This window comes from Gambusia affinis, linkage group LG13 (genome assembly GCF_019740435.1).
Source record: "Gambusia affinis linkage group LG13, SWU_Gaff_1.0, whole genome shotgun sequence".
Classification (NCBI taxonomy): Eukaryota; Metazoa; Chordata; class Actinopteri; order Cyprinodontiformes; family Poeciliidae; genus Gambusia; species Gambusia affinis.
Genome location: NC_057880.1, coordinates 27,970,604 through 27,988,574, shown reverse-complemented (window position 1 = coordinate 27,988,574; position 17,971 = coordinate 27,970,604). Strand labels below are relative to the sequence as shown.

At 43.7% G+C, this 17,971-nt stretch overlaps 1 protein-coding gene across 1 annotated transcript; it reads left to right on the top strand.

Moving 5' to 3' along the window:
* The first annotated feature begins 9,759 nt into the window (after positions 1-9,759).
* On the top strand, positions 9,760-17,039 carry prph2b (peripherin 2b (retinal degeneration, slow)). The gene is made up of 3 exons (XM_044136793.1): positions 9,760-10,405; positions 10,944-11,190; positions 15,595-17,039. The coding sequence occupies exons 1-3, from the start codon at positions 9,825-9,827 to the stop codon at positions 15,799-15,801; spliced, it is 1,035 nt and encodes a 344-aa protein (XP_043992728.1). The 5' UTR covers positions 9,760-9,824; the 3' UTR covers positions 15,802-17,039.
* The last annotated feature ends 932 nt before the right edge of the window (positions 17,040-17,971 follow it).

Sequence of the window (17,971 nt, the reverse complement as noted above, 5' to 3'; positions counted from 1 at the left end):
GTGGAAGCTGAGCCTGGGGACTCTGGATTGGGCTCTCCGATCTCTGGGGTCGAGGTCACCGAGGTGGTCAAAAAGCTCCTCGGTGGCAGGGCCCCGGGGGGGGGGATGAGATCCGCCCGGAGTTCCTCAAGGCTCTGGATGTTGTAGGGTTGTGTTGGCTAACGCAGCTCTTCAATATCGCATGGACATCGGGGGCAGTTCCCCTGGATTGGCAGACCGGGGTGGTGGTCCCCCTGTTCAAAATGGGGACCGGAGGGTGTGCTCCAATTACAGGGGTGTCACACTCTTAAGCCTCCCTGCAAGGTCTATTCGGGGGTTCTGGAGAGGAGGGTCCGTCGGATTGTTGAACCTCGGATTCAGGAAGAGCAGTGTGGTTCTGGTTCTGGTTCTGGAACACTGGACCAGCTCTACACCCTCAGCAGGTCCTGGAGGGTTCTGGGAGTTCGCCCAACCAGTCTACATGTGTTTTGTGGACTTGGAGAAGGCGTTCGACCGTGTCCCTCCGGGAGCCCTGTGGGGGTTCTCCGGGAGTATGGGGTACCGGGCTCCTTGATACGGGCTGTCAGGTCCCTGTATGAGAGTTGGACTCCGCCAGGGCTGCCCTTTGTCACCGATTCTGTTCATTACTTTTATGGACAGAATCTCTGGACCAGCCAAGGTGTTGAGGGGATCCGTTTTGGTGGCCTTAGGATCAAATCTCTGCTTTTTGCGGATGATGTGGTCCTTTTGGCTTCATCAGGTCGTGATCTGCAGCTCTTGCTGGAGCGGTTCGCAGCCGAGTGTGAAGTGGCTGGGATGGTGATCAGTGCCTCCAAATCTGAGGCCATGGTCTTGAGCCGGAAAAGGGTAGAGTGCCTTCTCCGGGTCAGGGGGGGTGTCCTGCCCCAAGTGGAGGAGTTCAAGTATCTCGGGATCTTGTTCACGAATGGGGGAAGAAGGGAGCGGGAGATCGACAGGCGGATTGGTGCAGCGTCTGCCGTCAAGCGGGCGCTGTACCGGTCCGTCGTGGTGAAGAGAGAGCTGAGCCAAAAAGCGAAGCTCTCGATTTACCGGTCGATCTACGTTCCCACCCTCATCTATAGTCATGAGCTTTGGGTCATGACCGAAAGAACCAGATCACGGATACAAGCGGCCGAAATGGGTTTTCTCCGTAGGGTGTCTGGGCTCTCCCTTAGAGAGAGAAGCTCAGTCATCCAGGAGGGACTCAGAGTAGAGCCACTGCTCCTTCACATCGAGAGGGGCCAGTTGAGGAGCATCTGGTCAGGATGCCTCCTGGATGCCTCCCTGGTGAGGAGTTCATGTCCCACCAGGAAGAGGCCCTGGGGAAGACCCAGGACATGCTGGAGGGACTATGTCTCTCGGCTGGCCTGGGAACGCCTTGGGATTCCTGGAGGAGCTGGTGGAAGTGGCTGGGGAGAGGGAAGTCTGGGCCTCCCTTCTGAAGCTGCTACCCCCGCGACCCGACCCCGGATAAGCGGAAGAAGATGGATGGATGGATGTAAAAAAGTTTAAAAAATAAAATAATTGACTTCCGCTTCCGGCATGCCTGAGTAGAGACGCTCGCAGACGACGCTCTGACCGAAATATCTCTTAATTCGCCTGTTATTAGAATTTAATTCCACCTACATATCCAGAAGACGCTACCACAATGACCTCGTCACAAAAGACTACAAGAAAAGATCAGAAGATGGGGAAAAACGATGATGCGAAGACGACACAGAAACAGCTAACACTTGATGCTAGCTTAACTCAGAATGAAACAGGGACCGACCTGTTAATGCTAACAGAGCTCCGCAAATTTCGAGAAGAATCTGGAACGGCGCAACGAGACATTTTGGAATCCCAATCCCGGACGGAGGCTTCGATTGCAGAAATAAAAAAGAGAATCGATACACTAGAAGAGAGACTGAACACAGCGGAAGAGAGAGTGAGTAACGCAGAAGACCGTGGCCTACAGCAGGAACGGGTGCTAGCTTACTTACTTAAAAAAGACGCCAAAATAACCGCAAAACTGGATGATATAGAGAATAGGATGCGCAGGAACAATATAAGAGTGTATGGGATAAAGGAAGATTTAGAAGGAAAAGAGATGATCCCGTTTATTAAAGATTTTTTAAAATCTGCGCTGAAGCTACCTGATGGAACGGATATTTGCATTGAGAGCCCATAGAGCCACAGTTCCGAAGCTGAAACCGGCATCTTCACCGAGATCCATAATAGTTCGCTTTTTGGATTTCAATGTTAAGCAGCTGGTGCTGCAGTGTGCGTGGAAATAGAGTTTCGGGGAAACAAAATTTTCTTTGACCAAGATTACTCCACCAAAGTGCAGAGAAAAAGAAAACAAGTGCGTGAGGTCATTAAAAAGCTGCAGGAACGGAATATAAAGGCACAGTCTCCATACCCGGCTCAACTTGGGCTGTTTTTGGAGAAGGGTGTCAAGACCTTCTCCTCTCTATTGGAGGCCAAATCCACTCTGAAGGAACTCGGGATCCCGGTGGAGGTGGATGAGCGGGACGTCCTGGAGAGAGAGTTGCTACACAACAACCGGCCGACCCAGGGGAGACGTGGAAGAGCCGACCCAGGTCTGGATGACATGGACATCAGGGCCATACTGAACTCGGTGGGTTGAGACGGTAATGTTTTACCTGATTCTATCCTGGTCTAGCTGACATTTTATTCAAAGGTGGATCTTGTTAAAAATATAAATAAGGACATACAGGTATAATATTATATTAATACTTATGGACTAACGGTTGGCGTGTTCGCAGTGAGTGTTTTACTTTTTTCCATTTTTTCTTTCTTCTTTTTTGGGCATTTGGTTCACTATGTGGTCTACTGCTTACACACATGGTGTAATTCTCCCAGGGAGACCATTATCTCTGTCCATTTTACATCAGGAATGTCCTGCCTATGTTTTCCCAAAGGGCAGCATGGAAAACCTGGAAGTTCTGTGAAGATGAAGATCTGACTACTTGTTCATTCTGTTCATTGTTTTTCGGCGAGCTGATTTTGACTATTAAAGATATTTGCATAGAGATCAACATATTACTGGAGGGATGTAACTTTCTTTTTGTTTTCATATAAATATGACAACTTTGAAAATTGTTACTTACAATATTAATGGAGTAAATCACGTTATAAAACGAAAAAAAATTCTAACGCAATTAAAAATGTTGAGGTTTGGGCTTCTACAAGAAACTCATTTAAATGAGATAGAACATGCTAAATTAAAGAGAGACAGATATTTAGTGCATCCTATGGAAACTACAAAAAAAGAGGAGTAGCAATAATGTTTCATAAATCTTTATGCTTTGTAGCAGAAAACATACTCAAAGATAAAGAAGGTCGCTGGATGATGGTGGTTGGTTCACTCTTACAATTATGAATATTTACGCCCCAAATGAAGATAATCCAGGGTTTTTTTTAAAGAGCTAACCCAAATTTTCAAATTTCCAACAGAACAACAATATCAACTATCAAAAACAAAAGCATTGAAGAGTCTATTGGAGGAGTTGGGGCTGATTGACACCCAAAGATCAGAGACTATACTCACTTCTCAAAGGTTCCAGAATAAACTTCTGCGTTCCCAAACAAGCAACCCACAGAGTGGTGGACTGTCATATCGAACCTCAAACTATTTCAGACCACGGTCCTGTGATAATGTCATTAAATATCAACCTGGAGAAATCATTTAAATTATGGAGATTGAACGTATCGCTTTTAAATAATCCAGAGACAATACAATATATAAAAGACGATTTAAATTTCTTTTTAGATATTAATGATAATTCTATGGGACACAGCCAAAGCATATTTGAGGGATAAAATTATTTCATTTTCTTCAAAAGTTAAAAAGGAACGGGAGAAAAAACAAGAAAACTTACAAGAACAGATTAAGAACCTTGAGACTAAACATAAAAGAACGAATGATGACAATGTATTACAGGAACTTAGTAAATGTAGACAAGATTTAAATGAGTTACTAACTTATAAAGCAGAGGGCGCTTTACATTTTGCAAACCAAAAATACTATGAGCAGGGAAATAAAGCAAGTAGACTATTAGCATTTCAGAAAATCGCAGGCGAGTCGAACCGTTCAAAAAATTACGTGCCCAGTATCCAAAAAACTAGTATCGCATCCCAAAGAAATCGCAAATGCATTTTCAAAATACTACAGACAACTATATAATTCAGAGACAAATCCTAACAAATTAAATAAAATTAGGCAATTTTTGCAACAAATTAATCTTAATAAACTTGATGAGAAAGAGGCTAAATCATTAGTGGGGACAATTACCGAAGGAGAAATAAAATCTGTTATAGGAAAACTTAAAAATAATAAATCACCAGGAGCAGACAGATTTCCAGGAGAATTTCAGGCTGAGCTTATCCCACATATGCAGAGTGTTTAATCATGTTTAGGCTTCAAAGACCCACCTAAAACATGGGCAGAAGCAATTATCTCAGTCATATACAAAGAAGGTAAAGACCCCACACAATGCGCCTCTTATAGACCAATAAGTCTGCTGTGTAATGACTTTAAGATTTTAAGTGCCATCTTGGCCAAAAGACTACAAAAGATTATTAACAAACTTATCAATCCTGATCAGACAGGCTTTAAACCCAATAGACTCGGATTAAATGATATCAGACGTACCCTAAATATAATTTCAATTGGTCAACAAAGCCCTCACACATCCATGCTTCTCAGCCTACATGCCAAGAAGGCATTCGATTGGGTGGATTGGTTGTTCCTGAAGCAGGTCCTATTGAAGATGGGCTTTAATGAAAACTTCATCAGTTGGTTTGAGGTGCTGTACTCCAGTCCAACCTCTAGAGTACGCACTAATGGTTATTTGTCAGAAAGTTTCCCCTTAAAAAGAGGAACTCGTCACCGATCCTGTTTGCTATCAGTATAGAACCTTTAGCAGAACTAATAAGAACAGACTCATCAATCCTAGGCATACCAGATAAAATCAGGACTCACAAACTATCACTGTATGCCAGGGGTGTCAAACTCCAGTCCTCAAGGGCCGCTGTCCTGCAACTTTTAGATGTGCCTCTTCTGCACCACCTGAATTGAATAATTACGTCATTAAGGCTCTGGAGAACTGATCTACATAAGAAGGAGGCAATTAAGCCATTTCATTCCAGTGTTTTGTACCTGTGGCACATCTAAAAACTGCAGGACTGCGGCCCTCGAGGCCTGGAGTTTGACACCTGTGCTGTATGCTGATGACGTCATTCTGTGTATAAGAGACCCAATAACTTCTATACCAAATATTTTAAAATGTTTGAAGACTTTGGTGTGGTCTCAGGATATAAAGTTAATGAATCAAAGTCAGAGGCCATGATGCTGAGAGGCTCCTGGCCCCAGAACTATCCAAATCACTGAATTTCAACTGGTCACCTAACAGATTTCGATATTTGGGAATCAATATTACCACGGATGTTTCCAAATTATATAAAGCAAATTTTGGGAAGCTATTGGACCAAATTCAAAAAGACGTAGATAGATGGGATATTTTACCGCTTTCCTTTTTTGGAAGGATTGAATCAATCAGAATGAATATTCTCCCTAGATTGTTATATTTGTTTATGGTCCTTCTTATTTGGGTTCCAACGACAAAATTAAATAAAATGCAAAAAATGATTTCTACATTTATTTGGCAGAAGAGAAAGGCCAGAATAAAACTTACTCAGTTGACCAGTGGTAAACCTTATGGAGGTCTTAATGTACCAAACTTAAAATTATATTACTGGGCAGCACAACTACATGCAAGTGTAGATTGGCTAACAAAGAATAAAGAAACAACATGGCTGACATTGGAACAAAGCGCAAGCCCTAAACTTTCTTTACAGGCCCTGGTATTCTGGAAATCAGTAATGTTAGTCAGTACAAAATTACAAATATATGGATGAAAAGCACTCAAAGGACTTTAAACATGATTATGAAAAAATATGAAAGCTCCTCAATCTATATATAGAGCTTAAAAAATTTGGATATAATAGACTTTAAACCAGGGCAACAAGATCCAGGATTTTGAACCTGGCAAAGCAAGAATTTAATTTTTATTGATGATTTGTTTGAAAGGGAGATTCTGAAATCTTTTAACCAGATTAAGGAGAAGTATGGATTGAGCACAGCTGATTTTTATAGATATTTACAATTGAGAAGTTACCTGATGTCCCACACAGAATGGTCCCTTCTTCAGTCACGACCTACTGATTTAGAATTATTCTTTATAAAGATCACCAAGAAAAAAAATCTAATAATACTGTGTCAAATTTATACAAATGCTTACAATCATGTCTGTTGAAGGATAAAAGAAAGATGGAAACTAGAAATGAATGTTGTGACTGAAGATGAAGAGTGGGACTAAGTGTCCAACAGGGAAATAATTTTATTGGAAAATAATCGTTAGAAATTTCAAAACTCCATATATTATTTCTAGATTTGATCAAACTAAATCAAATTTGTATTGGAGACACTGCGGACTAGTCAGAGATCACACTCATGTCTTTTGGGAGGGAATTAGAGAGGAAATTTCAAATATCTTGCACACTTATATTGATTAAAACCCTCGGATCTTTGTTCTGGAAATTCCCCCAAATAATTTAAGTAAAGAAGAACAATACTTATTTGGTGTCCTTGTTCCCATAGCCAAAAAAATGATAACAGTATGTTGGTATAAACCTTTACCCCCTTCTGTAAATCAATGGAAAGAGAAACTAGTGAACGTTTATATGATGGAGAAAATAACTGCAAAATTAAACTTGTCCACTGGTTTATTTGAGAAAATATGGAACCTTTGAAGACACATTTCCAATTAATATTATAGTAAGTAAGATAAATGTAAACACACAGGTACATATTTTACAGGTAGACTTAACATATATCTCTGTTATGATAAAGACAAAAGTCAATGGAGAAAGATTTTCCTTCATTTCATCCCCCATGTAAAAAATTCTGGATTTTTTTCTCGCCGATTTGTTTGTTTGTTGTTGTTCAACTGTTTGTATTGGAAATTGTTGTTTCTGACTTATTGTATTATTCATTGATTTTGAATATTGATCTGATAAAACAAAGTCTTTGTTAAAAAAAATAAAATAAAATAAAATAATTTACGACCCAGGAGGCTCGGCTGAAGCCATGATGGAGGTTCTGTCAGAACAGGACGGGTCCAGGTGGGAACCTTCCAGGATAAATAGTGCGAATGTTCCAGAATAAAAGCCCATCCTTCCTGATCGGGTCCAGCTCAGGTGACTGTTGGATTCAGTCTGTCCACTGGAGGCAGCAGCTCTGGGTCAAGCGGTCCGGTCCGGTCCGGTCCGGTCGGATTCTGGCTAAAACCAGGAAGGAGCTTCAACCAGACTGCTGCTGGGTAAACCTGCTGACCCGAGGTCTTCTGGTTCTGGTCCCCAGAACCAAACATGTAGACCAGGGGTCACCAACACGGGGCCCGCGGGCCCCCGGTCGGCCGAGAGGACGCTGTCAGTGGCCGCGGAGCAACTTCTAAAAATAGCCACTGTCATTGGGGAGCACTGCCAACGAAATGATTTAATTCAATGTTATTGAATGAATAACATTTGTTTATATTTAGATAAAAATAAGCAAATTCTAAAAAAAATGTTTAAAATAAATTGCTTTATGCATAAAACTCTTTTCTATGGTTAAAGTTCAGAACTGGTCAGAAGCCTGCAGGGTTTTATCGCAGGGCGGCGGCGCCTGCAGGCTGCTTCCTCTCTGCCTACCTTAAGATTTTCCTTGAAGTGAAAAAAGAAAAGAATAATTTCTGAAATTTTTATTATGAACCCTCTTTACTATTAACAAAATTGTGGAGAAAATAAAGATCTTATGTGTCCAAACATCTTGTATGTAGCTCACGTCTGAGTCTGTGGGGGTCAAAGGTCACTCCAGAGCTTAAATCTTATTGGTCAGTTTGCTTTTGTTTATTTGGTGTTTTTTCTGTAATCTAAAACTGAATGATCAGAGTTTGAACCTCCTGTAGTTCTAAGAGCCGTTTGGATCCCGGTGGAGCTTTTTACCGGGTCGGTTCTGTTGGGTCGCCGGTTTATGAGCTTCTTTGATGTTTCCTGACCTGCAGAGCTGATGGGTCACCAGTTAACTGACCTCTGCTGCTCTTCCTGAGCGTGGAGCTAAAACTGAGGGTTAAACCATTTAATCTAGTGGAAACGTTCCCAATGAATCAAACATTGTTGCTTCACCTTCTGCTCCTCTGGACTCTGACACCACCTGGACCTGGAATCTACATCCTCCTCTGGACGTGGATCTACTGGGTTTATAGGCTTCACTTCCATGTCTTTATCATTTAACATCGTTTGTATTAAAATAAAACAAAGTGTGTTCTGCTTCAGTGGTTCAGGTTTACCTTCTGATCTGTCGGACATTTTTATTCAACATCTCCTGGTTTCAACAGGCGACCCGTCAACTGTTCAGTTCACCAAACCACAAAAAACTAATAAACCGACGACCCAACAGAACCGAACACTGTAAAAAACTCAGGATCTTAGAACAACAGGAGATTCAAACTCCATTCATCATTTTTAACTCACAGAAAAAATAAACTAACCAATCAGATTCAGGCTCTGGCTGACCTTTGACCCCCAAAGATCAACACTGATGTGCTACATACAAAATGTTTTGGCACAAAATAATTTTCTCTTCTCTCCACAGTTTAGTTAATAGTAAAGAGGGTTGGATAATAAAATAATAACTTTTCTGTTTGTATCTAAAGGAAAATCTCTCAGTGCCTCCAGATGTTCAGCTGCAGCTGCAACAATCCAGACTCTCAGTCACTTTGGACAATTTAGAATCAGACAGAAAATCTCCAACAGGGAATCAAACTCACAACTCTGAACTAAGAACTTCTGATCTCATGATAGTAATGAACCAATTATTACTGATAACTATTGTCAGTAATCCCTAACATTAATATGATCATATATACATATATTAATATTGTTATAAAGGCTGAGACAACAATATTTATGTCTGAATCAAACCAGCAGCCCTTCGTGTTGCTCTGGACCCAGGAAGCAGCTCCCAGTCTCTAGAAGGTCGGTGACCTCTGACCTAGAGGCAGCTTCTATGCTTTTTACCCAAATCTGGAACAAACTGCCAGAAAACTGCAGAAGAGCCGAAAGCCTGAGATTCTTTGAGACCAATGCGGGCGGGCTAGCTATGAGTGAATCATTCCAGGCCCGACGGCATTGGGGGGCATTGGCCGCCCACAGGGTCAGCCAAGCTTGTCATTTGGTGGCAGTGGACCTGGATCAGGACTTTGAGGATCTTTTCAGGGCAGTTACCATGACTACCAGGGAAGCTCCGCCTATTACGTCGTGTTTGGCATGGCGACGGTTCTGGTCTGTCCTGTTCTCTGATGGACTGAAGACCTGTCTGATCCTGGGGGTGGCGCCATAGCTGACATGTTGACTGTTGGGAAGCTGTTGTCATAGTAACAGCATCCTACCGGGATGCTGGGCCTCACCTGCGCGGGGGCGGGGCAAGGTGAGCCATCTGACAGGAAGCTGCTGCTTAGCTCCAAACCCATTAGCAGTAATTGGAGGATTAGAACCTCAGATGATCCTCTGCTAATCAGATCAGGAGCGGCTTTAGCAGGACGCCAGGCTGCCGCTCACATTCACACCTCCATTCCGCTTTGCACTGGTTCCAGCTGCCGGTTCTCCATCATGACTCAGAACCCTGCAGTCCAGTTCCTGAGCTCCTCCTGGAACGGCTTGCGGCTCTGAGCCTCGTCGTTCTGCAGACCTGTTCGGGACCGTCGCCGTGAGCCGACGCCATGCCTTTCCTGTCGCAGAAGTTCAACCTGCAGAAGCGGGTCAAGCTGGCTCAGGGTCTCTGGATGCTCTACTGGCTCGCCGTCATCGTGGGCATCATCCTCTTCAGCCTCGGCATCTTCTTCAAGATCGAGCTGAGGAAGAGGAGCGAGATCATGGACAACAACGAGAGTCACCTGGTGCCCAACCTGCTGATCCTGGTGGGCATGCTGTCCTGCGGCCTGAATGCCTTCGGGGGGAAGCTGTGCCACGACTCTCTGGACCCCCAGAAGTTCTCCAAGATGAAGCCGATGCTGCGGCCCTACATGCTGCTGTGCTGCGGCTTCAATGCGCTGCTGCTGCTGCTGGTGCTGCTCTCCTTCCTCATGCAGTTCGCCGTGTACCTGACGCTGGCCGAGGGCCTGAAGAACGCTATCCGCTTCTACAAGGACACGGACACACCGGGACGCTGCTTCATGAAGCGGACGCTGGACATGACTCAGATCGAGTTCAGGTGCTGCGGAAACAACAACTTCAGGGACTGGTTCGAGGTGCAGTGGATCAGCAACCGCTACCTGGACATGAGCAACGACGTGGTCAAAGAGTGAGTACAGAACACGGCAGGGCGGGTTCAGACCGAGAATCTGGTGCTGGTTTTAGTTCCTTAGTGAGGTAAAGCTGCAGGTGGATTGTTGGATTCAGGGACTCAGCAGGGGATCAATCTGGGCTTAAGGAGGTCAAAGTTCACAGCAATAATAATAAAAAGCAGAGGGTGGCTGAAGATCCTGAACTGATTAGTGTGTAGGGTGGTCTCTGCTGGGGTTCTGGAGGAGGTTCTGGTGGAGTTCCAGGGTCATGGCGGGTGGAGCAGGAAGTGGTTGGAGGTACTGAAGGACCAATCAGGTCTCTAACACGACCAGTTGGAGGTGTGAAGGCTCAGGGGGCTAGAACCAGAACCAGAACCAGAACTTCACCTCCCTGATGCTGCAACATTTCACTGATTTTTAAAAGTTTAGTATCTTCTGTGCTGATCAGTCAGTCTGAGCATGCTCAGTTGGGAAGGTCATCCTTCCATGAGGAACCCTCCATGATTCTCCATCTCATACCTGAGCAGGGTCTGACCTGTTGTGTTTGTCCCTCAGCCGCGTCCTCAGTAATGTGGAGGGGAAGTACCTGATGGACAGCGTCCCGTTCAGCTGCTGTAACCCCGGCTCGCCCCGCCCCTGCATCCAGCATCACCTGACCAATAACTCCGCCCACTACGACTACGACCACCGCACTGAGGAGCTGAACATCTGGAACCGCGGCTGCCGCCAGGCCGTCTTCTCCTACTACAGCGGCATCATGAACAGCATCGGAGCGCTGCTCATCTTCACCATCATCCTGGAGGTAAGGCTCCGCCCACACTGCTGCAGCCAATCAGCCTCTGGCGCCAGCAACATCCGTTCTTAAAGGAACAGAACTGGAGTAAGTGAAGCGTCGTGGCGTCTGTCTGGTTCTCACTGGTCAGTCAGAACTGCAGCTTCATTATCAGGAATCCATTAGTCACAAACTGTCCCACATCATCATCCCTCCTCCACCGTGCTTTACAGTGCCCTTACAAAAAATCCCATGAAATTCACATGAGATAAACCATTTTGATCACGTGATCCATGGTTTATTCAACATGTGACCACATACTTCTCACATGTACTTTACTTTATGTGCCTCTGGCATAACTTACATATATGTTACGTTACATAAACTTTAACTCAGCTACGTTATGCCAGAGGCACAAACTTCAACTTTAAGACAAGGCGACACTTATATTTATATGTTAATAGAAATATTTGATAATAATGTAAAGAATATAGTTAACTAAAAAAATAAAAAAGGTGTGAAAGTAAAGTTCAAAATGCCTAATAAATAAATAAAATAATACAAAGTATAGGGTTTAAGTCTGATATATATATATTTCGTGTTATTTCGAAAATCTCGCGAGATGTTTACAAGCCCAACCCCCACGCTAGAAGATTCTTCATTTCGTGAGGACGGTTAAAAAGTTGAAAAAAAAAAAGCGGATAGTTGAGTGCTTTCTTTCTCTTTTTTATGGATAAAGTGGACTTGAAGATTTGGCTTTTTTCCCGAACAAAAGGTAAGAAATGTTTTACTTGTTTTGAATTTACACAGAAATATACATTTGGAACGTAATCCTTACTAATAGTGATGTACCGGTGAACTTTTCCTTAGTACTGAAGTCATGCTAAGCTAGCTAAACGTTAGCTGAATGCTGGCCGATTTTACCGTTTGAAGCCTTTATCTTGAGTCCTACAGCTCCCAAAACAGATTAGTGTGGATGCTTCACTACTTAAACTTTACCTCGGCTATTTTTTAATGGAGGACTCAACACATGGCAGCTGTTTTTCAGTCAAAATAAAAGTTGAGGACCGTTATAATAAAACGGCCATTTCTCCATCCTCCCTCCGTGTCTGCAGATGTGTGAGCTAATATTATGATGATGTTCTTCCAGTTGAAAAATATAAATTAACTTGTTACTGTTTTTAACACTGCGTGATTTTTCTTTTAATTACCGAGAGAATCGTAGTTTTATCAACTGAAGTGTTTTTTGAGCCTGACAGGATCGTCACCAAACAACATCACTTTATGCTGCTTTATTTAACAGATCAGATTTTCACCCCATGTCATTCTGGTCAATTACATACTAATGTAAAAGTAGGACTCTGATGTGTGTGTACATGAAATGTAGTCCAGATCATAAGAGCTTTGTTTTATTAATTTTTACATTTCTTTGGAGGCCAGTGGTTCAGTGAAGCTCAGATGAGGAATGAATGGAGCAACACATCAGAACAGCCAGAGACCTCATGACCTTCAGCACTGGAGAAGGAAAACTCCCCACCTGAGCTTCACCACCCACTGCAACTTCACCTGTGGTTACTGCCACATATAAGAAGACCCCGACACAAGCCACCAGTGCCAACGTGTGTGTGTGTGTGTGTGTGTGTGTTCTAACCATTCATGAAGACATTAAAGAGACTCAGAGGGTTCACAGTCAAATGCTACAGTCTCTCCTGAAACAATGTGAAGGACCAGTCACTGAGGTTCTGTTTCCCTCTCTGGACTGGCACTGATGGTGTTAAACCCGTTTCTACACATCTGGTTTCCACATGTTTATTGTCTGGGCCTAATTTGGGGCAAATTTGTATGGTGTCATGATCAGATGTTAAGTTGTTTCTGGTTCTCAACAGTTTCAAACAGAAGTAAATAAATGGTTGTTTTGTGTACAGATATACTTGTCTTAGAAGTCTTGATTCATAGCTACAAGTTTACTTTAGTTATGTCTTGGAAAATTATATCAGATTGACATGTGAGCTCATATTCATCGTGTAAAGTGAATAATATGAAGAAATTGGACATTTTGATCATGAAAAAGGTGGTCCCATTATTTTATAATTGTATATAATGTATGTCACATATTTCCACCAATGTTCCCATTTCCCACATCCTGATCTGTGGTTTTCACAGAGCTCTGCTTTAGGAGTCTTTGTTAGCAAGCTGTTGAATACTATTTGATATATTAGATGCAGCAGTTCCACTTCCTGTTGTTGCCCCTTTTTTCCAAGAAACTTTATTTAGCAATTGACAAAAGAAAAGAAAAACACATGAACACATAACCAGAAAGTTATTCAGATAAATACAGTAGTTCACATATGAGTAGTTTTGGGAGCTTTTCACGTTCTGCTGGATTTCAGCATGATTAGATTCAGCACTTTAGTATTAGCTCCTGCTAAATACCATGGCATTAGTTTAGCATTAGCTAGAATGACCAGACGTCCTCTTTTTCCCGGACATGTCCTACTTTTCAGACCTAAAAAAATGTCCGGGGGGAATTTCAAAATCGTCCGGGATTTTGTGCCCCCCCGCCAACAAAAAAAAAGAAGTGTCCTCCTTTTCAGAAACCGAAATCTGGTCACCCTAGCATTAGCTAAAGTTTATTAGTGCATTAGGGTCACAGCTAACTAACCTTTTAGCTAGCTGTGTTCACCTCTGTATTGTACCATTCATTCAGAAGTCTGTTCAAAGCCGTTTACTGGAGCAAAAACCTTCACAAAATAATCCAGACAGACTAACATTACGGATTAGCATTAGCATGCTACTGCTGTACCAAATGAGGCAAACATCGGAACCTCTCCTCACCCTCCTTCCTGTCTGCTTACTGTCACAAAAATACGAGCCACTAGCGCCGCAAAAACTCTTCGGAGAAAAAAGAAAAATGTTATCATCCATGAAACATTTTAGGGAAAATGAACGACATCTGTTGATTTGTTCTGTAATATTATGGAAGTAAATGCTCATCATGGCCTCTGTCTGGTTCCAGGACCGAAGACTCACCAAACCCGCCTGTTAGCTTATTTGAAGTTTTTCTTTCATGGAAGTTGCATCGTTTCTCGTTCAAACTGTTGGGTCTCCTTTCCTGCTAAAACAGGCTCGGCCGTTAGTGTGTGACGTTGAATTGATACGAGACGAGTTCATCTGGATAGCATCAGATAGCATGGGATAGCATAGCAGTTTAACATGGTTCACAGCATCAGAGGAAACATTACAAAGGAAGAAACTTATATAATTATAACCTTCAGAGTCATTAACATTGTGAAGGTAGCCTTAGCATGTTAAAGTTAGCATTATATTAGTCTTGGCATGTTAAGCTAACAAGGGGAGGTTATTGATTGGATTTCAATCTTCACAGAACGAACTTTAAAACTCGTCCTTTATGCTGACAAAGGAACATACGAACATAAAAAAATGCTTTAAAGTTAGCGCTGGCATGCTAATGATAGCTGTTAGCATGCTAACAGGCAGCCTCTGTTTTCAGCTGGTCCTGCCTCTGAAGGTGGAAATTGTGGATGAAAGCCTCCAGTGATGAAGACTCAAAGCCAGCCTTTATCAGCTAACATGCTAACTGCGGCGTGCCGCTCCAGTTCGTCCTCTGCTGCATCCTGGGAAGTTATCAGGGAGTCGGAGTGAAACGATTCTGCCTCCTGCTGGCGGGTTGATGTAACTGGAACCTGTGAAATTTAACCTGGCTTCTCAGACAGGACACAAGAAAAGAACCAAAACCCAACTGGAACCAGAACAGAACCATCGATGTGAGCCTGACCATCGATCTTGCCATGGTAACCGGTTGCCCGCCTCCTCCAGCTGCAGTCTTTAACCCATGGACGGGTTCATGGAGGATCAGCCGCGTTTCTAATCCTCCGTTTAAAACAAGGTGATCGTCAGAACCAGCACCAGGTGACCCGGCACGCTGCCACGTTAATCAGATTTATGGCCATGTTTGCTTCTGAACCGGACCGGTCACAGAAACCCGCCGCAGTCCGAGTCCAGTCCGTCAGCGACTCGGACCCACTAGAGAGCCGAGTCCAGGCTGAGCTGCTGCAGGTAATCTGCCTGGGGGGTTAATCTACCGCAGCAGGGTGCATTCTGGGAAGTCAGGGACATTGCCCAAGAGGCCCGTTATCTGGGTCAGAACAACAAGTTCAATACCTGAAGCTACTGGCTGAAGGACACACCTGAACACACCTGAAAACACCTGAACACCCCGGGGGGGGGGGGGGGGCAGGGGTGGAAGCTGCGGCATGTTCACAAAGCTGAAAGCTCCAATCAGATCGCTGCAGGAACAGGAAGCTGCTGGTTGGTGCAGAATTGAACCATGTTGATCTGTCCAGACTCACTTGTCCTCTGTGTGTGTGTGTGTGTGTGTGTGTGTGTGTGTGTGTGTGTGTGTGTGTGAGCCAGGCGGGAGACGTGGCAGGCCTGAAGTACCTGAGCACAGCCCTGGAAACGATGGCCGACCCGGAGAACCCGGAGTGTGAGAGCGAGGGCTGGTTGCTGGAGAAAGGCTTCAAGGAGACGCTGGCCGACCTTCTGTCCAAAGTCAAGACCTTCGGCCGCGCCAACCAGGTGGAGGAGGGCGGGGCCTCCCCCGACGCCGACGCCACCTGAAGCCCCGCCCACCAGCAACCTGAGGTCTCCCCTCCCCTTCCCCCAAAGCAGCCATCTGCCCCTCGCCCCCAGAGCCGGGGGGCAGAGAGAGGAGGCGCCGCTTCCCAGACTGACGGACTCTATTGAGCATGTGCAGAACACACTGAACACACACTGAACACACACTGAACACACACTGAACACACACTGAACACACACTGAACACACACCCTGCCAGAGAACTGTGTGTGTTTCCTTCCAGTCTGTAAATTTGTCACCAAAACATTCTAACTGAACAGAACCTGAGGTCCAGATGACCTGAACCCGACCGGTACCAGCCGGTACCACCTGGCAGCCCTGACTCCTGGCTTCCTGCTGCAGTGTCTCAGTTGGTCCTGCAGGGGGCGCAGCTTTAGAGGATTCTTGCCAAACATTTCTTTTTTTACACCCAGATTTTAGTTTGTGCGTCGTTGATGGTACCGGCTCGTTGATGGTACCGAGCCGGTACCGGTCGGTACCGGTTGGGTGGGTTGCTATGGAAACAGACAGCCAAAGAGCAGGTCACCTTCCTACTCACCTGTGCAGGTGAACACTTCCACATCTGGAGTTTATGCAGAGCTGTGCTGCAGGTGTTCTGTTAGAGACGCAGGCAGGAAGTCATGCCTAATTGCCAATAGTGATGTCAGCGTAACAGGAAGTGATGTCAGAGTATTTTGCTAGCAGATAGTAGATGACAAGAGTTTCAACAAGTGATGTCACTGGGCTGGAAGTCAGGTGTGTCCAAATTCAAGGTCTGCATCCTGCAGGTCTACGTAGACCGTGAATAAACCGGTCTATGCTCCAACTGTCCCCGCCCCCACCTCAGCGTAACTCATGTTGCCTAGCAACCGTGACAGCGTGAAGCAGAGTAAAACAACAACAGAGCTGAAGTTTGTTTCTCAGTCATGTTTTACTCATGTCTGTGTTATTCTTCACCTTCTAAAGTAAAATTTGTTCATAGGAAAAAATAAATCTGTTAGTTTGATTCTAAAATGTTCAAACACGTGTTGCACATTTCACAATTATTCATTTTTAAATATCATACTGTCCAAATCTGGGATAAACCATACAGTTCAATTAAACTAGTATGTTTGAAGGCTAAACTTGAACCAATCAATCAATCAATCAAACTTTATTAGTATAACACATTTCAGCATCAAGGCATTTCAAAGAGCTTTACATCAAATCAAACACAAAAACACAATGAAACATAGAATCAACAATAAAAACACAACATTAAATCAAGTTCCATCAATAAATTTATAATTGATTACGTTTCTAATAAAACTCTAAACAAGTGGGTTTTTAGTCCAGATTTAAAGGAAGTCAGTGTTTCAGCTGTTTTACAGTTTTCTGGAAGTTTGTTCCAGATTTTTGGTGCATAGATGCTGAATGCTGCTTCTCCTCGTTTGGTTCTGGTTCTGGGGATGCAGAGCAGAACCAGAACCTGAACCTGAGAGGTTCTGGAAGGTTGATACAACAGCAGCAGATCTTTAATGTATTGTGGTGCTAAACCATTCAGTGATTTATAAACTAACAACAGTATTTTAAAGTCTATTCTTTGAGCGACAGGGAGCCAGTGGAGGGACTTTAAAACTGGTGTTATGTGCTCTATCTTCCTGGTTTTAGTGAGAACTCCAGCAGCAGCATTCTGGATCAGCTGCAGCTGTTTGATTGATTTGTTGGACAGACCTGTGAAGACGCTGTTGCAATAATCAATACGACTGAAGATAAAGGCATGGATGAGTTTCTCTAGATCTGGCTGAGACATTAGTCCTTTAATCCTGGAAATGTTCTTCAGGTGATAGAAGGCCGACTTTGTAACTGTCTTTATGTGGCTCTGGCTCATGAATCAATCAAACCAATTTGATCAGGAATAAATTCAATAGTAAATCAAACATTTTACAGCGAGATGTTACCTGTCTGAATAATATTGGTGTTTAACTTCCACTCATTGTGGAAAACTAGAGGGAGTTTTTCCAACAATGCACCGGCAGTCAGGAAAACCGAGGCTGAGCCGCCCAGCCAGCTGGCAGAGGGAGCAGACGTGTGAACCCAGCAGATATTTGAGACTTACACACTTACATTGTCGCTTAAAGACGTACAAAATCATGTTGTGTCATTTAAAGTGTAATATAACAAAATTATTTAC